The sequence below is a fragment of the Schistocerca americana genome, chromosome 7, assembly GCF_021461395.2.
Source record: "Schistocerca americana isolate TAMUIC-IGC-003095 chromosome 7, iqSchAmer2.1, whole genome shotgun sequence".
Lineage (NCBI taxonomy): Eukaryota > Metazoa > Arthropoda > Insecta > Orthoptera > Acrididae > Schistocerca > Schistocerca americana.
In genome coordinates this window covers 254,693,557-254,715,976 of record NC_060125.1, presented here as the reverse complement: position 1 = coordinate 254,715,976, position 22,420 = coordinate 254,693,557, and the positions used below count along the sequence as shown (strand labels likewise).

The window sequence follows — 22,420 nt, the reverse complement described above, 5'->3', positions numbered from 1 at the left end:
TAATTTCTCCAATCCATGGTCATCCCGATTCTTGTAAAGAAAAATCAGTTGTTTCCTTTTATACATGACAAATCTATCGGCCAGCATTGCACTGGGCTATGCCAGAAAAAATTATTATAAGAGCAGATGTATATGCGTTATCCGGTGACTTCATTGAGGTAAGAATTTTCAATTTATTCAGTGTGATCTTTCACGGCCATGACGCAGCACTGCTCACGTCCAAAATTTACCAGTTTGAATTCACAGTCAATTATTGAAAGGTTATCTATGAGTCACATTTTTTTTATTAGGAGATTAGTCACATTTTATTGTTCCAAGGTTACGGAATTTATCTGTGCGAGGTTACGCTGAATGCGAATTATATATACTTATATTTTTACTGTTGGGAGGTTTCGGAATTTTTTTATTGGGAGGTTACAGCATTACCACAAAGCTCTGTGTGACGTAGTCACAAACTACCACCCATCCTTTCCCTTTCTTTCCCCATTCTCTATTTCACATACACTTGTTACATATTACACCTCGAAGCTCATACTGTCGACATTACGGCAAATAATCCAGCTGTTATTACAGACGTTTCTGGGGCTAGCATGAAGGATGGGCCATGCTTCATTCTGCGAATCCTACAATGGCCGCAGCGCTCGGTCCAGCTCGTGGAGCAGCGCGGGCGCGCTCTTGGGACAGAGCGGGATGATGGCGTGCTAAATGGCCGCCAGCGATCGCCATTTCCCTTCCCTCCCCGCTCCCTGGTACGCAGCGAAACGTGCACACCGAGCGGGCCGCCTCGCCAGCCGGACGGGTTGTTGCGTAGTCGCCAGATTAAGCCCGCTACTCCTGCTCTCGCCCGCCCGACTTTCTCGCTGCCGGGCCGACGGATCGCGGGGCGGAAGCGACGCCACTGCACTTCCGAACAAGTTGTCATTACCATCTCGGCAACAATAAGGATACGCAGTACAATTTTGTTTGTTTGTTTGTTTGCAGATACGCGTTTTCAGTTTTGGTTCACATTGAAATCCCTGCACCATAACACCCTAGCACGACGCTAGAGAAAGCAAAACTAAAGCGCGTACCCCGACTCCCCTTTAATTTTGGCTTCTCTACCGGCTACGGTACTATTGCTTAGAGCAAAAATTAAGTATGGGAGAGTATTATTTCGGGATCATCTACATCTACAAGCATCTGCGCATGATTACCCTGCAATTCGCAGATAAGTTCCTGGCAGAGGGTTCATCGAACCACCTTCAAGCTATTTCTCTACCGTTCCACTCTCGAACGGCGCACAGGAGAAACGTGCTCATAATTAAACCTGAAAAGTACATCTACATCTAGATCTACATATATACTCCGCTAGCCACCAAGCGGTGTGTGACACAGGGCACAATTCGTGCCCAAGTCATATTCGCCCCCGCCCCACCCTCACCCACCCACCCACTGTTCCACTCGAGGATCGCGCGAGGCAAAAACGACTGTTTGAACGCCTCAGTACGAGCTCTTATTTCCCCTATCTTTGAATGGTGATCATTGCGCGATTTGAATGTTGGTGGTAATAATATATGCTCTACATCCTCGGTGAAGATCGGATTTCGAAATTTAGTGAGCAACCTTTTCTGTTTAGCGCGCCGTCTATCTGCAAGTGTGTCCCACTCCGAACTTTCTATGAGATCTGTAACGCTCTCGCGATGGCTAAATGTACCAGTCACGAATCTTGCCGCTCTTCTTTGGACCGCCGGGCGCTTCTAGGTGCTTCAGTCCGAAACCACGCGACCGCTACGGTCGCAGGTTCGAATCCTGCCTTGGGCATGGATGTGTATGATGTCCTTAGTTTAGTTAGGTTCAGGTAGTTCTAAGTTCTAGGGGACTGATGACCTCAGATCTTAAGTCCCATAGTGCTCAGAGCCATTTGAAGCATTCTTTTTCTTTGGACCTTCTCAAGCTCTTGAATCAGACCCAACTGGTAAGGGTCCCATACAGACGAACGATACTCCAAGATTGGACGAACTAACGTATTGTAAGCCATTTCCTTTGTTGAAGGACTGCATCGCTTCAGGATTCTACCAATAAACCGAAATCTAGAGTTCGCCTTACCCGTTACTTATGTAATCTGATCGTTCCATTTGAGCTCATTTCGAATAGTCACATCCAGGTACTTGACGGATGTTACCGCTTCCAAAGACTGGGCACTTATTTTGTACTCGTAGATTAATGGGAATTTTCGCATTTTTATACGCAATAGGTTACTCTTACTAATATTGAGAGATAACTGCCAGTAATTACACCATGCATTTATTTTCTGCATATCCTCATTGATTTGTTCACAACTTTCGTGTGATACTACTTTCCTGCAGACTACAGCATCATCGGCAAACAGTCTAATGCCGCTGTCAATACCATCAACCAGATCGTTTATGTTAATCTTAAAAAGCAGCGGACCTATTACGCTAACCTGGGGCACACCTGAAGTTAACGCTTGTATCTGTTGAAGCCACCCCATTCAAGGCGACATACTGCTCCCTGTCTGTCAGAAAACTTTCTATCAACCCGCATATGTCATCGGATAGACCGTAAGCTCGCATTTTTGGAGCAAGCCACAGTGCGGAACTGAGTCGAACGCCTTTCGAAAGTCGAGATATATGGCATCAACCTGGGAGCCAGTATCTAGAGCCTGTTGTGTATCATGCACAAAGAGGGCCAGCTGTGTCTCGCATGACCGCTGTTCCCTAAAACCGTGCTGGTTTCTTCAGATGAGCTTCTCAGAGTCTAGAAGGGTCATTATGTCTGAACACAAAATATGTTCCATGATTCTACAACAAATCAATGTCGGTGAAATTGGCCGGTAATTATGTGCAACCGATTGCTATGACCTGGGTCTTCTTCCAGTCCCGTGGAACTTTCCGCTCTTCCAATGATCTCTGACAGATGATGGATAAGAATGGTGCTATATTTGTAACATAGTCAACATAAAATCTTACGAGGATACCGACTGGGCCAGATGCCTTCCTGGCGTCTAAGGATCTTAACTGTTTTACAATCGCAGATACACCAAACACTATGTCAGCCATCCTTTCGTTTGTTCGATAATTGAAAGGGGGAATGGTGCTGCAGTCCTCTACCGTAAACGAGTTTTTGGAGTATGTACCAGGACTGCAGACATGTGCCTGCAGCCAAACAAAACACTCAATAAAATCTTCTCAGTTTACAAGCCGTGTCATTTAGAATAAAACACTCGAGCTTTTTGAAATCACTGTGCTGGGGCTGGCACGGTTTCTCTTCATATAGATGCAATGGCGGCAGCGTCTGGAACCTCCCAGAGAGGGCCGGAGTGGTGCATGCGCGGAAGGGAAGCCGGGCAGCTCCTAGCGGCTGCGTCCCGCCACAGGAGCGAGTGACGTAACACGGCGCGAGCCGTTACCGCCATATTTCAAATTGGCGTTCCAGCGTCCCAACAAGCGTCAAACCTTTCGTTCAATGTTGTGCCAGCTCCGGCAACAGTGATTTCCACTCCTGAAGACGATGGCGAAGGCAGCTATCGAAAGCTCCGGTGTTTTATTCGAATTGACGCGGCTTGTAAACTGGGACGTTTTATTGTAGCATGCCACTGCAAAAAGACTCCAAGGACAAACAAAGCATTAATTATGCGACTTCAGTTTTTCGATGCGACAGTTAAAACCTTATTACAGCCCGGCGTAGTGTGCATCCTGGCACGCCATGGCTATGTAATATTCTTGTAAGTGTCCTACCACCTTTCCTAGAATAAAACTTGACAGTCCGGCACTTAAAAATTTTAGTAGACGGTTGTTGACAGCTGTAAAATAGCATTTGAATATTATGACTGTGTCACTCAGCAGTTCAGAAGAAATAATCTAAATTATGTAACTGGTTTCAGTTTTTAATATCGTGTGTCATTAAGTTTCTTGTATCAAAATATTCGTACAAATTAAAAGAAGCAACAGCGCAAATGGATAATATGAAATACCAATAGCTATTCAACAATGGTTGCAAGCTAAGTGCGACTGCACTGCAACTAAATAAAAAATATTACCTTCATTCCTCTTGATATGCTTTTCTAGTCTCATTACATCTCTTTTCATTCTAAATCACTAATTGAATCTTTCTCCTCTGTTTCACAATATTCAAACAGAAATTATTTTATGAGATGGACTCATCATAAATTTACATAAATATCTGACATACTTAACTGATCTCTATGGATTTAATGGTGTTTTTAGTAAGAGTTGGAATGTCAGAAGAATTTATCTATAAAAATATCTAACATGAACTGAACATTCCAAGCATTAACGTAAACAAAAATATTCAAGAGATAGGTCTAGATGAGCAGTCTATAATTATTTCAAACTTCATCGTGAAAGTTTCCTTTAAAAATTATTTTCGTTTGATTTTAAACTCGTTCTGGCTTGCTCGGTTGTAACCTTGCTGTTGTTCAACTCTGGGTGACTTTGTGCATTTTCAGCTGTGAGGGAAACCAAATATATCTGCCTGCGAGAATACAACGTGAAAACGTGAATTTGGCCCTGCTTTATAATCTTTTTAAAAAGGTGGAAACTGATTAAATCCTGAACTTTGTTATTAATCTCTCTAATTAAACAAAGTGGTTCCTGTCTGTTAAAGATCTGCTGTTCATGAAATGGTCCCTGTGCGTTGATAATTTTCGTAGCAAAGTGATCCTGAAATAGAAATATCTTACCTCGTAATGTAGTTGCTTGGAAACGTCGTGCTTGCTGTTCCCAGTGCACCAGCTACAAATTTCTAACTACAACTGCTGAGAGCTTAGTGCAGTCTCCAGACAACAAGTAAACTTTTTTGTACACATCATTGAGACACTATTTAAATAAAAATAACTTGAATCAAGGATGTGAACAATGCTCTTACCTGAAATATTTCCTTAACAAACTGTTTTTAAATGACCTCCTATATTATTTCTTGTATGAAATTCATGTTACAATACTCATTAACATTGAGAAATATCAACTTGTTGTCAAACTATTACTCTCACAAAGTCAGGCAAATACTTAATAAAAATGAAAAATACCTTACAGTGAAAACTACTCAGTCTTTAATGAAAAATCTGAAGTTCTCTGACATCTACGTCTCATTCAGCAATGGTTCCAAGCTACGCGCGACTGCAATGCAACTAAATAAAAAATATTTCCTTCATTCCTCTTAATATGCTTTTCTGGTCATATTAAATCTCATTTCATTCTTAATCACTAACTGAATCTTTCTCCTCTGTTTCACAATACTGAAACACCAATCATTTTACTTAAACACAGATGCACTCAACTTAATGTCTACGTTGTCACGATTCCCCTAAGGATAGAACTCCCGCGCTCCTCGCTGCCAAGCAGCGGTGACAAACAAGCACATTTTCCTGCGACACAGCTACGATGACCAAAGGCTGCGAGCGAATAATTAGCAATTCAAAGTTTTCTTAGAGTGTCTGAGACTTCTAAAGTATGTAGAAATCGCAGAAATACAAATAACAGACTCCCAACAGAGCTGTTTCAATAGCTCTTACCAAGTGTATGAGTGGCAATAACAACTTAATTAACAGTGATTGATGTAGAAGACGCTGTAAACTGCACAGAGGGCTAACATGCAATGAACAAAAAACTTCAAATCAGTTTCGTAACAACTCAGAGATACACATGTATTAAAGACTACAAATATAACAAAGGATTTAAGTGAAAATAATAGACATTACATAGATATAAAACAATCATACTACAAGACTTCCACCGAAAATCTAAAAATAGCACAACCTTTCTTAAGAAGAACAGTAGAAAAATGAGATCATAAAAATAAACCCAGTCCATGTGGATTGACAGGAAATATAGTGAACATCTACCATACTGTATAGTGTACGTATGGTATCCATACTTTGTGCAACATGACAACATATATTCCATATAATTTCACTTATGCAGTGTTTTTACTTCTTATTATCCATGTACTCTTTTGCTTATTTTAAGTTTGATAATAGTAATTTTATGATGGTCGATTTAATTGTGGTGCAGATGCATATTAAAAATAGGTTCACCTGATAAAACCATTTTATTAAAAAGAAAGTAAAATAGTTCTTGTAACTGATCCACCATAGAAATAAACTACTCTGTCACTTTTATCTGTCTTCTGGACATATCATATATTATGTAGTATTTTTACGTATACTACTTCCGTGGAAGTATGGTTTTGCTATTGTTATGCAATGGAGAACCGCCAACACTGGAAAACGTAAACAGATTTTTTCTGAAAATGAAAAACTGGTTCCCTACAACTATAACGTCACTGAACTTAGTCAAACCACAATCCAAGCAATACCGTACCGCAAAAGTACTGACTGCACAATTACAAATAATGCATGAGGGAAAACTAATGAATGGAACAGAGTATCCTAAATTCTTAGGAATTTGCAACGACAAGAACGTGAACCGAAAGTCATGTGTTACAGATATTATTTAACGACTAAGCTATAAAACTTCTGCGTTACGGATTATTGTGCATTTTCGAGATGAAAATGCCAGATAGTTTACTTACTTTTCCTGTTATGTCTTATGGCATCATATTCTGGGACAAGTCTTCGGTAAGTGCTAGTGATACAGAAGCACGTAATTAGCATAATATGTCCACTCAAGAACATTTTGTTAACAGCTCCTTAAACAGTTACACGTACTGACAATAGCCTCACAGTGTATTTTTCTTATGTGAAGGTTCACTAGAATCTTTATATAAGATAGAGGAACTTAAGTTTTTTCAGTAAAAAGTAGTTAATTCGAGTCTTTCATTTTCTTGATTGTAACGACCATGACGCAAGTGTCTAGCAAATCCATACTAACTCCTTGAGTGCTGTTAAATGTGGCCGTAGTCTAACACAGTGTGTGGTCGTTGTATTTCTCCATCGCACTCGCTATAACCGGTTCTTGAAAGCAGTCTTACCATGACAATAGCCCGTCATCCATCATTTTACTCTGGAACTCGCGTAACAGGGCCTGACAGCTGTGTATTGCAGTGTCGAAATAAAGAAAGATTTGTTTTCTGCTACGTTCCTCATTTACGAAGAGAGAGACATACTTTTGCTTATTGTTGCTTCTGTGCATTTGTTACGTGAAATAACACTGCTTTCTTTTTTGTTACAGGTAAGCAGCTGTTATAAGGCTTCGGACTGCGGTCAGAGGTAACGTACTAACAATCTAGGGGAGAAATAACCTTTCCCCCGCAATGATGATTTGTTCGCTTTTACAAATCTTCTTTTCTGTTAGAGCCCCACTATATGTTTTCAGCAGACCAGAAGCTGGTACACGAGAAGTACCATTTGATATTACGTATTTCCTCGTTCCGAAACACGACAATACTTATTTAATGCAAAGCAATACTAAGAAATTTTACTGGTTCACAAAGTGATGCCAATGTTTTCATCCCACGATAAATTTGTGGTATAAAACATATCCAAGCCTAATTTTCGATATTGCACATTCTTGGCATGTCTCAATTCGTCTTTTAATTTCTGTTCATTTTATACTATTGTTGCTTCTTTTGTGTTATTGTGCAACTTCTGAATCAGTATTGTTCAGTATACTCTTTGATTTCTGCATCTCAAAATTATAATGGTCTCCGAGTCAAAAATATCTTTCTCTCCTGCAAGTAATTTACCACTGTTCGATTTCAAATTTGTATTGCGATATAACACGAACTACAAATAGCTTGTTCTTAACCGTGTTTGCTTCAGGCGCTTTGGAGTCAGTCGTTAAACGTTAGCGAGGATTGCACTACAGTTATTCAGAGTTCACAAGTTAATCCTCCGACCAAATTTTCAGTTTTTACACAAAATGTGTACAATAACATACAACTACCCTACACTTCTGCTTTTCGTAACTACCTAATGACGCCACCCAACATCGTTAAACTGCATTCTGTAGTTAGTTTTGCCTCCTGTCATCTACAGACTAATGTTGAATACTAGTATTGAGTTTCAAAAAACTTCAACCTGTATTGCCCTTATCATTCGCAAATTAACTCCACCTATCCTTTTGTCTGCATGAACTTGCCCAGTATTACCTTGCAATGTTCACATTTCGACAGATTGTTGCCCATAATTAAGTGAATCATGAAGGAAGCAAAGTAAGACATGTGACATCAAACAATTATATTTGACAACCAATAAAAATCTGAGAAATATGACGTCGAGGATTTTATGACATAATTAGAAATGCAATACCCTGAAGCTCACCATCGTAAGAAAGGGCGCATTAATACAGACGAAACGACGGCTATTTTAGTGTTTTACCATTTACGTATTTTATAAGGTGACTTGGCAGTACACAAAGATGGATTTTGATGAATTTGAAAATAATATCGCAGGGACAGTTGATGCATACCTATACTTGTACAGTAGAAAAAAGTTTATAGTGCAGTAAAAGTAGACCAACGTGATCTTCGTAAATTAAATAGGAGTTTCCGTATTCAAGCTTCTGATATATCTGAAAGCGTAACTTTAGAGTCGGCCCCTGTCACTACTTCGGCTTTATAGCAGTGACACATGAATTTTTAATGCGAAAACCATTCAAAAAAGATGAGCTGCTTGTTGTTCATTCGAGCTATGCATGGGAGTTATGAGGAGAAAGAGGAAAGTAAATAAATATTTTAGATAAGAAACAGGAGTGAAATGAATCATTATGACGGTAATGTATGGGAAGCGGGCGAAATATATAGTGAATATGTCACTCAATGTAGAACTACCTGCGGAGGATCGACACTTGATGCAAGTATTAGATGTTGACCCCCAATATAAAAAAAAAGAAAAAATGTAACGCATTGCTCTTAAAGAGGTACAAAGATTAGGATACGATTACACAACTGCAGAACAGTCAAGGGAAGCAGTCAACAGTCAAGGGAAGCAGTCACATATATAAGGGAAAACTACATAAAACTAATATAAGGTAAGGCAGAAGCCAGACAGATCTTCAGAAAGTGTGTTTCACCCTGAATGGAGATACGGTAAAAAACCGTCCATCGACTAATATTTGAATGTTGCTCTTTAGTCTTGGATGAGTACCAGGTAAGATTTAAAGAAGAAATAGAGAAGATCCGAATAAGAGCAGCGCGTTTTGTTAGAGATTCGTTTAGTAAGCGAGAAAGTGTTACGGAGATGCCCATCCAACTCAGTTGGCAGGTGCTACAAGAGAGGCGTTCTGAATCACGGTTTGAGGGCCTCCGGAAAGGCTCAAAATCATGAAAAGTTCAATTTTTACTTTTTTGAGTTTTCTGAAAATGCAGACTATTACCTTTTAATAGATATATAATTTATTCAATTCCGAAGACTGCAACTATTTTTAAATTTTTTTTGAAACGTGTTCTACATGGGCGTGACCCACTGTGGCGCTGTTAAACTGCTGTCAAATGGTGTTATTATTAACGTCCGTGTTCATCAGGTACATTTTAGTGATGTGAGATAAAGTATGTGTTGTGGCTAACCTGTGATGGTTCAATATATATCGCTGGTGTGATTGTCGATTGTTTCATGTTTATTTACTCTGTCGTTATCTCGAAAATATTCTTAATTAATTCTATTTCTGGAGTCTCTGTTTTGTTGAAGTATAATAATGAGTAAAAGTAAAGTTATTAGAAATCCTCTGAAGGCTTTTAAGAAAAGGAGAAATGTTGGAAAGCCAAAGGTATGTGTTATTACTGTAAACAATAAAGACGATAACCAAGTGAGTGAACCTAACCTCTCAAGTACACCTGCCCATAGCAGTCAAAGTGGGAAAGAAAATACTTCACAGAAGAAGCTTGGTTCAATGAGTGAAAACTATGAATGTTTTATGGGCGAATCGGATGTGAATGAAATATTTGATACGTCGGTTCTCAAAGGAACTTTTTCAAACTGTGTAAGATGTATTCATTGTAGTGAAGTTGGTCTGGAACTCTCCATAATAAAGCACGTAGGACTTGCTAGTGAAATACAACTGAAATGTGATAAGTGTTCATACATGACCACCTTTTGGAACAGTGTTGCAGTAACTGCAACTGAAGAAAATGGTAGCAAAATCTACGAACACAACATTAGATTTGTTTATTTCTTGCGTTCAGTTGGTAAGGGTGCTACTGCAGGTGCAATTTTCTGTGGCATCATGAATCTTCCAAATCCCCCAACCAAGTTTACGACCTATAATAAATTAATAGGGTCTAAAGTAGAAGATGTCTGTATAGAATCTATGAAGAACGCTGTGGAAGAGGCAGTAATGGAAAATAATGGTAACAGAGATTTGACTGCAGCGTTCGATGGTACCTGGCATAAACGGGGACACACATCTCTTCATGGTGTAGTATCTGCCACCAGTATGTATACAGGGAAAGTTTTAGATGTAGCAGTAATATCAAAGTATTGTAGATGTCCACAAAAATATAAAGGTACACATGAAAATAATTGCAAAGCTAACTATAGTGGCAATAGTGGAGGAATGGAAGTGGCTGGTGTTGCCAGTATATTCCAGCGTTCTGAGGCGTGTGATAAAGTGCGATATGTTAATTACCTTGGTGACGGTGATTCTAAAAGTTTCAAACATGTTCAAGGACTGAAGCCCTATGGCGATGATGTTGTAGTGCAGAAATTTGAGTGTATTGGACACGTACAGAAGCGAATGGGAACAAGACTTCGGCGACTGAAAGCTTCGTACAAAAAACAAAAACTCAGTGATGGTAAAGGGTTGGATGGGAAGGGTTAACTGACAGTGTAATTGACAAAATACAGAACTATTATGGAATGGCTATTAGGCAAAATACACAAAGTGTCGACGAAATGAAGAAGGCTGTTTGGGCTCTTTTTTTTCATACTTCTTCAAGCGATGAAAATCCCCAACATAGCTTGTGTCCCAAAGAAGAAGACAGTTGGTGTAAATATAAGAAAGGATTGCTAACTGGTGAAGTGTACACTCATAAGCATAGTCTGCCTCAAGCAATAATGGAGGTGATAAAACCTATTTTCAGAGACTTAGCAGCACCTGAACTGTTGAAAAAGTGTATTCACGGAAAAACTCAAAACCCCAATGAAAGTGTAAATAGTGTTATATGGTCGAGAATCCCCAAGACTGTATTTGTTGGAATAGAAACACTTCACTTTGGTGTGTATGATGCTGTTGCGACTTTCAATGATGGCAACATTGTAAGGTGCAAGGTATTTAGAAATATGGGAATGAAGATAGGTTCTAACATGGTATGAGCGATGCTTGCTTTAGACAAGGAACGCCTTCGGGCTGCAGACAGGGCTGTAAAGAGTCTAGAAATACAAGCAAGAGTAAACAGGAGGAGGAACAAGAGGAAGCTGGAGGAGGAGTTTGCAGAGGATGAAGATAATCCATCCTATGGATCTGTAATGCACTAAAAAGTTAATCCAATCTTTGTCGCTCGATTCCCAAAACTTTTATTTTCTCATACTAATTACATGTTTTCTAAGGATCTTCCAAACATATTTGTTTCAAACTTTCAGTAAATGTTACACAGTACCTTCTGCATAATTTAACACAGCCTTTTTCCAAAAAACTGTATATTTTTGAATATATAAATAAAAAATTGCAAAAAAATGTTGTGAATTTTCATTACAATTGAAAAAAAATCATCTTTAATAACTGAACTAAAATTTTGTAAAATCCCTGTGTTAAGTTGTAGCCCATATTCCAATAAATAATCTGTAAAATGTTCAACTTCCTACCTCAAATACTTTGTGAGGAAAGATGTAATTTATAAGCGTTATTTTAACATTACAAGTATAGGGCGTTCAGGAGCCCCTTAATTTACTGTTCAGATTTCAAGAGCGTACGTTCATAGAAGAGTTAATCAGTATTTTGCTTCCTCCTACGCATATTCGCAAAATGACCATTAAGGTAGAATTAGAAATATTCGACCTCACACAGAGGCTTGCCAGCAATCCTCCTTACCGCGGACCATTCGCTGGAACAGGAAAGGGGCGGGGGTGATAGTGATGCACAAAGTACTCTCTGTCACACACTATAAGGCTTACGGAGCTACGTGTGAGGGCTATTCGGAAAGTCAGGCCCGGGTGAAAAACTGACGAAATTTTGCATAGATGTGTTTAGCTGTATCTCTAGTATGCCCTTTGATCGCATCACTCGCTCTTCTAAGTTCTGAGCCCACAGTGAGCACATAAAGATGTCAAGAACAATAGCGTCTCCCGCCAAGTATGAGGACCTGTAAGAGATTTCCCCTGACTTCATGCAGCCCACACAACGCTATCTGTCATAGATTTCCTTCTTCATGACAATTCTCGGCTGCACACTGCAGAGCCAATGAGGAGGCTCTTGCAACTTTTTCGATGTCACGCGTTTGATCACCCGCCGTACAGCCAGGACTTGGCTCCCTCTGATGTAGAAAGCACAGGTTGCTGCCTTCTGTCACGAGAAATTTGGTACAAAGCTACGACAAATGTCTCTGTCGGATCGGTAACTATGTAGAGAAGTAGCTAACTGTTGCAACTAAAACATTTCTGGTTTTCACTGTTGTTTGCATTTCGCGACCGATCAGACCTTACTTTCCGAACAGCCCTCGTGTATGTAGACGCAGTATGAATTCAACACAATGGTCTCGAGCAAGTAAGTCGCTCGTGATTTGAACAGTGGAGCGAGAGTAAGATCCTGTTCCTCGACCACCACTTTTGCTTACATTTGATATCTTTTTCTGCTAGAACTCCGTAAAAAGTATTATTCTTTCAGAGAGAGAAGAAAATCTCTTACTTTAGCCAGTGGTTCTGCTCAGACGGTGGTGTGGTCAGTGGAACGGTAGCAGCGAAAATTTTAAGACTAGTTGTTGGCTATTGTAAAGAATTTTATCACTTGACTTTCGACTGGGGGTCCTAATGTCATTTTGGTAATGGCACGTATCCGTCGTTCGTCGGTCCTTAAATCCGGAAAAGTTATTAAATCGAAAAGGAAACATCACGTATTTATGTGGATACTTGCTGAATTATGTGACCATACCTTATTTTATGGCGTCGATCCGCATCATTCATTTAACGATGACGGGTCAGTATCTTTCCCCGGGAAAATAACATCGAATTCTTTGAGAAATGTTCGCATCTGCGACTACAATTATAATGAGGTGTTGTGCTTTAACACACGAACATTTACAGGAAAATGTAATACTTCCTTCAGCACTTCTCTGCTACATCACCTTCAGTCATAAAAACAGATAAACAGCTCAGCGTGCTTTATTTTTTAATAAAAATATCCTACAATTTATGCCCAAGGGCATGTATCTTTAGTTGTAACTGGTGTGGGCTAGACAGAAGGGCGTCTGCTCTAGGACCGAGGGTGTTGACTGTTTGTAGCAGATAAGGACGAACAGTTTACCTTGTTCTTACTACTCGTATTACCAGAGCTTAGCGTCTGGCAGAAGTTGTGGCCAAGAGATTAGTGTCTGCTAGCAGGATTGCAAGCTCAGGTGCCAAAGCTGCCTTTTTGTGACGTGGACGTTCGTTCTGTAATCCTAAGACTATCTGGTATCATAGGAACATAAGATCCTGTTACTTGGCGATTAACTGTTAAGTTCGTAAGCTGTGCCCACAATAGTAATAACATAGTTGCTTACAATAAATCAGAATATTAAAACAGTTCATTCGTCTCATATTGGCAGAAAATGAAGTTCATCTGTAAGAGAAAAGGTACACGAATAAGCATTATGTTCACACTCCGACCGTGACCATACCTGAGAGAAATTGTACTACTCTTACAATGTGAAAAGTGTAACATGATACAACAGAGATTCGGAGAATCAAGATGGACATACAGGTGTATAGCGAAGAGGATTATTTGTATCTCAAGAAGTAGTAGCATAATTGAGGAAACGGTATTTAAATTTGCTTAACCTCTGTATCTTCGTTACTTACTTATTTTCAATGTGGCCCAATCCTTAACACAATCCTCTTCATCGAATCATTTCAGTGGCCAGCGTGTCCGCCATATTACATGGGTAACTGTATAATGTAGGCGATTGGCATGAGGGCTAAGTGATGTGCGATGTTGCCTTGTGCTGAAGATAGGAGCAAAGAAGTCGATAAAACCCAGTGAAAATCCACTTGAATGTCATCGAGGGAGCCGCTGACTTTAAAGTCCACATACAACAACAAGACCGCCAACAAATGCCATATATCCTCCCTCCGTGAGGCAATGCGGAAAGGAGTGGGATTTAATATACGATGTATATGATATCGGTAACCAGGAACTACGAATATATACCACAATATTATCTTCTCTTGCCGGGCATAACACAGGCAATAAGGATTACTTTTTCGTCACTCATTCACCTTTTAATACAATGTTACATATGTAAATTTCGCCTTGTATTTTAGCCAACTCTTCCTGGCATTAGCTTAATAGTGTTTCTCCAGGACACAAATGAACATCCTTCGAAAATGATTTTTTCCACTTGAAACTACAATTGCACGGTTACATTAATAAAAAATTTCTGTTGTGAAAGTAAAACTTTTTTGCTCTTGCCGGAAAATACCTTTTCACAGACACAACGAATCTGTTCTCACCAGTACTTGTATTCCTTACTATCGAAAGTGAAAATCTCCTGTCCTGGAAATTAAATTAAAAATTCTTAGCCGCACGGGGTAGCAGTGCAGTCCAGGGCGTCTTGTCACGGTCCGTGCGGCTCCTCCCGTCGTAGGTTCGAGTCCTCCCTCGGGCATGAGTGTGTGTGATTTGTCCTTAGGATAATTTAAGTTAAGTAGTGTGTAAGCTTAGGGACTGATGACCTTAGCAATTAAGTCCCATAAGATTTCAGAGACATTTGAACATTTTTGTATGTATGTTATCATACAATTTTTACTTGTTATTTGGTAGAAAATGAAGCCAAATTCAAATGGCTCTGAGCACTATGGGACTTAACATCTATGGTCATCAGTCCCCTAGAACTTAGAACTACTGAAACCTAACTAACCTAAGGACATCACACAACACCCAGTCATCAAGAGGCAGAGAAAATCCCTGACTCCGCCGGGAATCGAACCTGGGAACCCGGGCGTGGGAAGCGAGAACGCTACCGCACGACCACGAGCTGCGGCCAAAATGAAGCCACAGCGGTGAAATGTCGCCAGAATATGTACGGCTGAAAGTGAAGAATACTGTATTTGTTCAAGGCAGGATCCTTTTCGAGACGTACGTACTTGAAAGGAAGCGCAGAAAAATAGGAGCCTGAACCTCAAGATGAATAGACACATGGTTCCGCAGTCTCTACCTACCGTATCACCAAAGACGTAAACACTGGGCGTGAAGGCCCCCATTTCACGAAGTTCCGCAGAGACTGGTTCAAATGGTTCAATTGGCTCTGAGCACTATGGGAATTAACTTCTGAGGTCATCAGTCCCTTGAACTTAGAACTACTTAAACGTAACTAACCTAAGGATATAACACACATCCATGCCCGAGGCTGGATTCGAACCTGCGACCGTAGCGGTCGCGCGGTTCCAGACTGTAGCGCCTTGAACCGTTCGGCCACACCGGCCGACTCCGCAGAGACTGTGTTAGATATTTGGTGCAGCTGCACGGAATACATCTGCGCTGCCCCGCGGCCGCCGGTAATTCAGGTACGTCACGGCAGAGCGGTTGGCGGCCAGTGCGGAGGGGGTTCGTGTGTGCGAGGCGGCGAGTCCGCCTGCCGCCTGAATTATTCATGCCGGCTGGCGGCTGGCATTCCGCGCGTTGCGCCGCCTCCTCGCGCCGATCACAAGTGTCGCGAAGCTGGCCCGTGTGTCGCACGCATAGCCGTACCACACGAGCCCTCTCCAGCTCCCAGCCGCCGTGTTAGGTTCCTCTCGCCAGCTCTCACTCGGCGGGCCCAGGGCGCTCCGCACCTCTCTACAAACCGACGGCGCCCTCCAAGACATCACTCGCTTTTATTTACCTTTTTACAAGGAGGTGACAAAAAAGTCATGGAATAGCGATACGCACATATACAGATGACGGCAGTATTCTTCTTCTTTCGCTTACGCCATAGTCCCGCAGCGATCGCAGGGTCGGCCTGGTTAGAACGGATTTGGCAGGTTAGTGTTAGGGGTGGCCGGATGCCCTTCCTGCCGCCACCCCGTACCCCCAGGGATGGAATCAGTGTACCCCAGCTGTCTGCATCTAGTGTAAATCGTGAAATAGTGTGAACGTGTTTCAAATGTCTGCGACTCGTGTAACTGAGGCGGAACGTGGGGACGAGCCTGGTATTCACCTAGCGGGATGTGAAAAACCGCCTAAAAACCACATCCAGGCTGGCCGGCACACAGGCCCTCGTCGTTAATCCGCCGGGAGGATTCGATCCGGGGCCGGCACGGCTACCAGAGTCCAGGAAGCAGCGCGTTAGCGCTCTAGGCTACCCTGGCGGTTCACAGATGACGGCAGTATATCATACACAAAGCGTAAATGGGCAGTGCACTGGCGAAGCTATCTTTTGTACTCAGAAGCTTCATGTGAAAAGGTTTCCAAGATGTTTTATGACCACACGACGGAAATTAACAGACTTTGAACGCGGAATGATAGTTGGAGCTAGACGCATGGGACATTCCATTTAGGAAACTGTTAAGGAATTCAGTATTCCGAAATCCACAATGTCAACATTGTGCCGAGAGCACCGAATTTTGGGCGTTACCTCTCACTACGGGCAACGCAGTGGTCGACGGCCTTCAATTAACGACCGAGGGCGACGGCGTTAGGAGAGATATGTCAGTGTTAACAGACAAGCAGCTCTGCGTGAAGTGACCTCAGGATCAATGTAGGACGTACGACGAACGTATCCGTTACACCAGCACGGCGAAATCTGGCGTTAGTGGGCTGTGGCAGCAGGCGACCGACGCGCGCACCTTTGCTGACAGTGCGACGTAGCGTGCAACTCCTCTCGTGGGCTCGTGACCACATCAGTTGGATCCTGACTGAAAACCCGTGGCCTGATCAGATGAGTCCTGATTTCAGTTGGTATGAGCTGGTGGTAGGGCTCGAATGCGGTGCAGACCCCACGAAGGTCTTTGCAAGCTGCTTGTGGCTCCATAATGGTGTGGGCCGTGTTTACATGGAATGGACTGGGTCCTGGTAATATTCTGATACTTGGAGACCATTAGCAACTATTCAAGGACTTCATGTTTCCAAATAACAATGGAATTTTTGTGGATGAAAATGCGCCACTTCACCGTGTCACAGTTCGGCGCGTCACAGTTTCTGTAAAGTGTTTCCATAGCGCAGTGCACTGATTGTGGTTCAACGTTCGACGAACCCGACGAGCAAAGGGCCCCTATAATCGGAGGAGAAGGTCATCATGACCTTACTGGAACTTGTGTAAACAGCTCTGGATTTCTTTGGCGGAGAGAGATTCATCCTGTTGCATGATAACACTCGCCCCCACAGTTCCAATCAGACAAATGCTACGATTCAGCGATTTGGTTAGGAAATACTGCAACATACTCTGCACAGCCCGGATAATTCACTGGGTGATTTTCATATCTTTGGCGACCTGAAGAAAAACATGAGTTGACGTCGGTTTCTGTCGGACGAGGACATGCAAGTGTGGGTGTGGTTGTGGATTGGTCAGCGACCGACTCCGTCCTACGAAACAGGATTTGATTGCCTCGTTTCTCAGTGGGATAAATGTCTTAACGCACGTCGTGATTACTTTTGATGGAACTAGTCCATTGTCCCGTTGTGGTGGGTGTTTGGTTTTCATTTGACTGCGCCTCATACCTAAAGATCTTCAAGTTCAGCTTGAAAGGTGTCTGGTTTAATTAGCCACGCTTCGTATGTTACATTTATTTATATGTGGGTTACTGGCACGCACTTACGCTTTCGTGTCGATAACACATTGATTGATTTTCGCATTTTCTCTGCTACATTACTTAGGTCTTCGCCTGTGGCGTTTGGAGTGAGTTTTGGCTCTGTCTCCGTTGGGCAGACTAGGCATCCAAATAAGGAAGTGGCAGTTGGAGAGGACCAGGTAAGAGGAGTGTGTTTGTTGCTGTCGTTGCGAGCAGGCAGATATAGTACTGGTCAGGAAGTGGCGTCTAGAAGCTGTATATGATGCTCAGAGAGTTGTCTCATGTATTCTGTTTTGGCACTGCTGTGGATAGAAGGCCTGGCTTTGGTATCTAGTGGTAATGAGCGTCGTTACAATAAGATCAACTTAAAGCGAATGCAATAATGACTTCATATTAAAGATCTGAGGACAACAACCAATTCTCGAGTGCCGTAAGATTTTTTTGCGTGTTTAGCAGGTGAAAACAGCGTAGTTTACCCGACGGGTAGCGATAAACTACGCTGTCAGTCGGACAGATATCGCTTCCAAATAAAATGGTGATGAATGATCTGCGTTATTAAATTATAGCTTATTGCTTAAATGAAAGTATGACAAAACCGGGGGGGGGGGGGAATAGAACACGAAGATGGTTCTGTTCAGTTGGTTGCCGTGCTGCCATATTCCCGACGCTAAAGACATTTTCTAGATGCAGCCTGACAATATGAATGGTTTTTCTCTATGTTGTTGCTTTGCGTACTTTTCCACCTTGGATGGTTCTTGTTGAATTCTGCAGCTGTTAAGGATTGTTGGTGAAGAGCGCAACCAGCCACGAATAATTTCACTTTGTATTTTATCTAATACAAGCACTTTAAAACGTTCTTGTTACCCACACGACACACACTAATCGGTCAAAAGCATCAGGGCTGCTATTACGCGACATTAATACGGGTTGTGTCAACCCTTCGCCTTTCTGACGGCTTGAACTGCTGCAGACACTTTCAGTGAGGTATGTGAGTGTCTGTGAAGGAACGGCGGCCCATTATTCCTCAAGAGTCGAAATCAGAGAACGTTGTGCTGCTGGACCGTAAGGTCTGAAGCGAATTAGACTTCTTAAATAATCCTAAAGGTGTTCCAGTGGGTTGAGGTCGAGACTCTGGAGAAGCCAGTCGATTTTAGGAATGTCGTTGTCCACAAACCATTGCCCTAAAGGTACTGCTTTGTGATAGGGTACATTGTTATGCTGATACAGTCACCGCCTCCGCAGTATTATTCTATTGTACTCGTTACAAAATGCGGTAAAATTTGTTAATATCCTTCCACATTTAGCGTTTACTTAAACGCGATAGATGGACCACACCCCGTCTCCTCTTCCCCGTAATACCATTTACTCTTTACTAAACACGTAGACAGGTGATCTTCTCCAGCCATTCGCCAAACCCGAACCGTTCCATTGGTTTGCGACTCCACAGTTCTCATTTCCAATCATCCACTGCCCAGTGGCGTCGCTATTCACACAACCTCAAGCGTCGCTTATTATTGACTACAGGAATTTGTGGCTTATGAGAAGCTGGTAGCCCACTGTACACCGTTTTGTAAACTTCCGACACATTAATTGTGCTAGCCGGACCGCTGGGTAGGATTCTGAAACTCACGAGCAATTTCTTCCTCTGCTTTCATACAATCATTTACAACCGCCCTCGGTTATATTCGACGGTCCCTAGTCCGTCAGTACTCGAGGTCTTGCTGGTACTGGTTTAGCTATGCTTGTTCCTTCGCGTTTCCACATCTCAATCAGATTTCCAACAGTCGATATGGGCAGCTTTGGAAAGGTATGCCCCCGATGGATATGTTCCTCAAGTGACATACAATGACTAATCCACGTTCGAAGCCACTGACATCTCCTGACTGATCCACATTCCTCTAATTGCTTCTCTACCGACAATATAATACATCCCGCCTCCTTTTGCATTGCTGGGTCTGCCTCTCTTGACATCTAGTGGTCAATTCTGCATCACATAGGGATGTCAGTATAGTTTTGACCAAAGAGTATATAAATGAATGCTAAAAACTCAAACATTCTTATGCAGTGCATGCTGCTGATGCGTAGACTGCTTTAATTATACTGAATAGCCCCGCGAGCACGCAGAAGTTCCGCAGCACGGCGTGTCATGGACTCGAGTAATTTCTGAAGTAGTGCTGGAGAAAATTGACACCATGAATCCTGCACGGCTGTCATAAATCCGCAATAGTACGAGGGGGTGGAGATCTCTTCTGAACAGCACGTTGCAAGGCATCCCAGATATGTTCATCATGTTCATGTCTGGGGAGTTGTGTGGCCAGCAGAAGTGTTTAAACTCCGAAGAGTGTTCCTGGAGCAATTCTGGAGATGTGGGGTATCGCATTGTCCTGCTGGAATTACCCAAGTCCGTCGGAATCTATAATGAACATGAATTAATGCAGGTGATCAGACAGGATGCTTACATAGGTGTCACCTGTCAGAATCGTATCTAGGCGTATCAGGGGTCCCATATCTCTCCGCCCCACACCATTACAGTGCCTCCACCAGCTTTAAGGTTTCCTGCTGTCATGCAGAGTCCATGGATTCATGAAGTTGTCTCCATACCTGTACACGCCCATCCGTTAGATACAATTTGAAACGAGACTCATCCGACCAGGCAACATGTTTCCAGCCATCAACAGTCCAATATCGTTGTTGACAGGCCCAGGCGAGACGTAAAGCTTTGTGTCGTGCAGTCATCAAGGGCACAGGAGTGGGCCTTAGACTTCGAAAGCCCATATCGATGATGTTGCGTTGAATAGTTCGTACGCTGACACTTGTCGATGGTCCAGCACTGAAATCTACAGCAATTTGGGGAAGGGTTACATTTCTGTCACGTTGAACGATGATGTTCAGCCATCGTTGGTCCCGTTCTTGCAGGATCTTTTTCCGGCTTCAGCGATGTCGGAGATTTGATGTTTTACCGGATTTCTGATATCCTCGGTGCACTCGTGAAATGGTCGTACGGGAAAATCCGCACTTCATCGCTACCTCGGAGATAGTGTGTCCCATCGCTCGTGCGCCGACTGTAACACTACGTTCAACCTCACTTAAACCTCGATAGCCTTCCATTGTAGCAGAAATAATCGATCTAACAACTGCGTCAGACCCTTGTTGTCTTATAGAGGCGTTGCTGACCGCAGCGCCGTATTCTGCCTATTTACGTATCTCTGTATTTGAATACGCATGCCTATACCAGTTTCTTTGTCGCTTCAGTACATGATCGTACTTAACCATCTGAATGTAGACGAGATAGCTCGGCCCGAAGCCTAATGCCATTAAAATTAAGCTTTCTAGAAGTATTTATGTCTGACTGCGTTTTCCACCAACAGTGAATGCTTTTGGCTACACGGTGCGAGGTGAGGCAGTCGTTAGCAGTACCCCGCTGGACTTACATTCTGGAGGACGACGGTTCATAGCCGCGTCCGGCCTTCCAGATTTAAGTTTTCCGTGATTTCCTCATATCGCTCTAGGCAAATGCCTGGATGGTTCTTTCGAAAGGACACGGTCGATCTCCTTCCACATCCTAGACTCGAGCCGAACCTGTACTCCGTCTCTAAATGACCTTGATGTCGACGGGACGTTAAACCTAATCTTCCTTCCCTTTCCTTCCTTTTGGTTACCCTGAATAATAGATAGTTTAATGAATATGTTTATTTTGCTGTTGTTAATGCTACGATTTCGTATAGATTAGCATTTGCATGCTATCGTGCTAAAAATGGCATAAGCTGTTGCATCGATAAGTGAATAAATAGGTCACCGTTATACCGCTGCTCTTTCATTCGGCGAACGTACCAATAACCGTCAGTTTTGCCTTCATCCTATGCAGCTGAGTTGCCCTGTTGTTCACAAGGCAAGTCTGATGGGAGAAGGATGCATCACCAACGTCAGTGCTAAAGTTAATTCATCTATATACACTCCTGGAAATGGAAAAAAGAACACATTGACACCGGTGTGTCAGACCCACCATACTTGCTCCGGACACTGCGAGAGGGCTGTACAAGCAATGATCACACGCACGGCACAGCGGACACACCAGGAACCGCGGTGTTGGCCGTCGAATGGCGCTAGCTGCGCAGCATTTGTGCACCGCCGCCGTCAGTGTCAGCCAGTTTGCCGTGGCATACGGAGCTCCATCGCAGTCTTTAACACTGGTAGCATGCCGCGACAGCGTGGACGTGAACCGTATGTGCAGTTGACGGACTTTGAGCGAGGGCGTATAGTGGGCATGCGGGAGGCCGGGTGGACGTACCGCCGAATTGCTCAACACGTGGGGCGTGAGGTCTCCACAGTACATCGGTGTTGTCGCCAGTGGTCGGCGGAAGGTGCACGTGTCCGTCGACCTGGGACCGGACCGCAGCGACGCACGGATGCACGCCAAGACCGTAGGATCCTACGCAGTGCCGTAGGGGACCGCACCGCCACTTCCCAGCAAATTAGGGACACTGTTGCTCCTGGGGTATCGGCGAGGACCATTCGCAACCGTCTCCATGAAGCTGGGATACGGTCCCGCACACCGTTAGGCCGTCTTTCGCTGACGCCCCAACATCGTGCAGCCCGCCTCCAGTG

At 42.9% G+C, this 22,420-nt stretch overlaps 1 protein-coding gene across 3 annotated transcripts in view; it reads left to right on the top strand.

Annotated features, from left to right (window-relative positions):
* LOC124622633 (flocculation protein FLO11-like) overlaps positions 1-22,420 on the top strand; it is a 589,221-nt gene that overhangs the window by 139,864 nt on the left and 426,937 nt on the right. Inside the window, exon 2 of one of the 3 annotated variants that reach the window (XM_047148411.1) lies at positions 7,152-7,321. The exons of the other annotated variants lie outside the window; for them this stretch is intronic. Coding sequence (XP_047004367.1) covers positions 7,152-7,193 — 42 coding nt within the window. The 3' untranslated portion in view covers positions 7,194-7,321. Of the gene's footprint in view, positions 1-7,151; positions 7,322-22,420 lie in introns of those variants that run through there. 3 annotated transcript variants of the gene reach the window in all.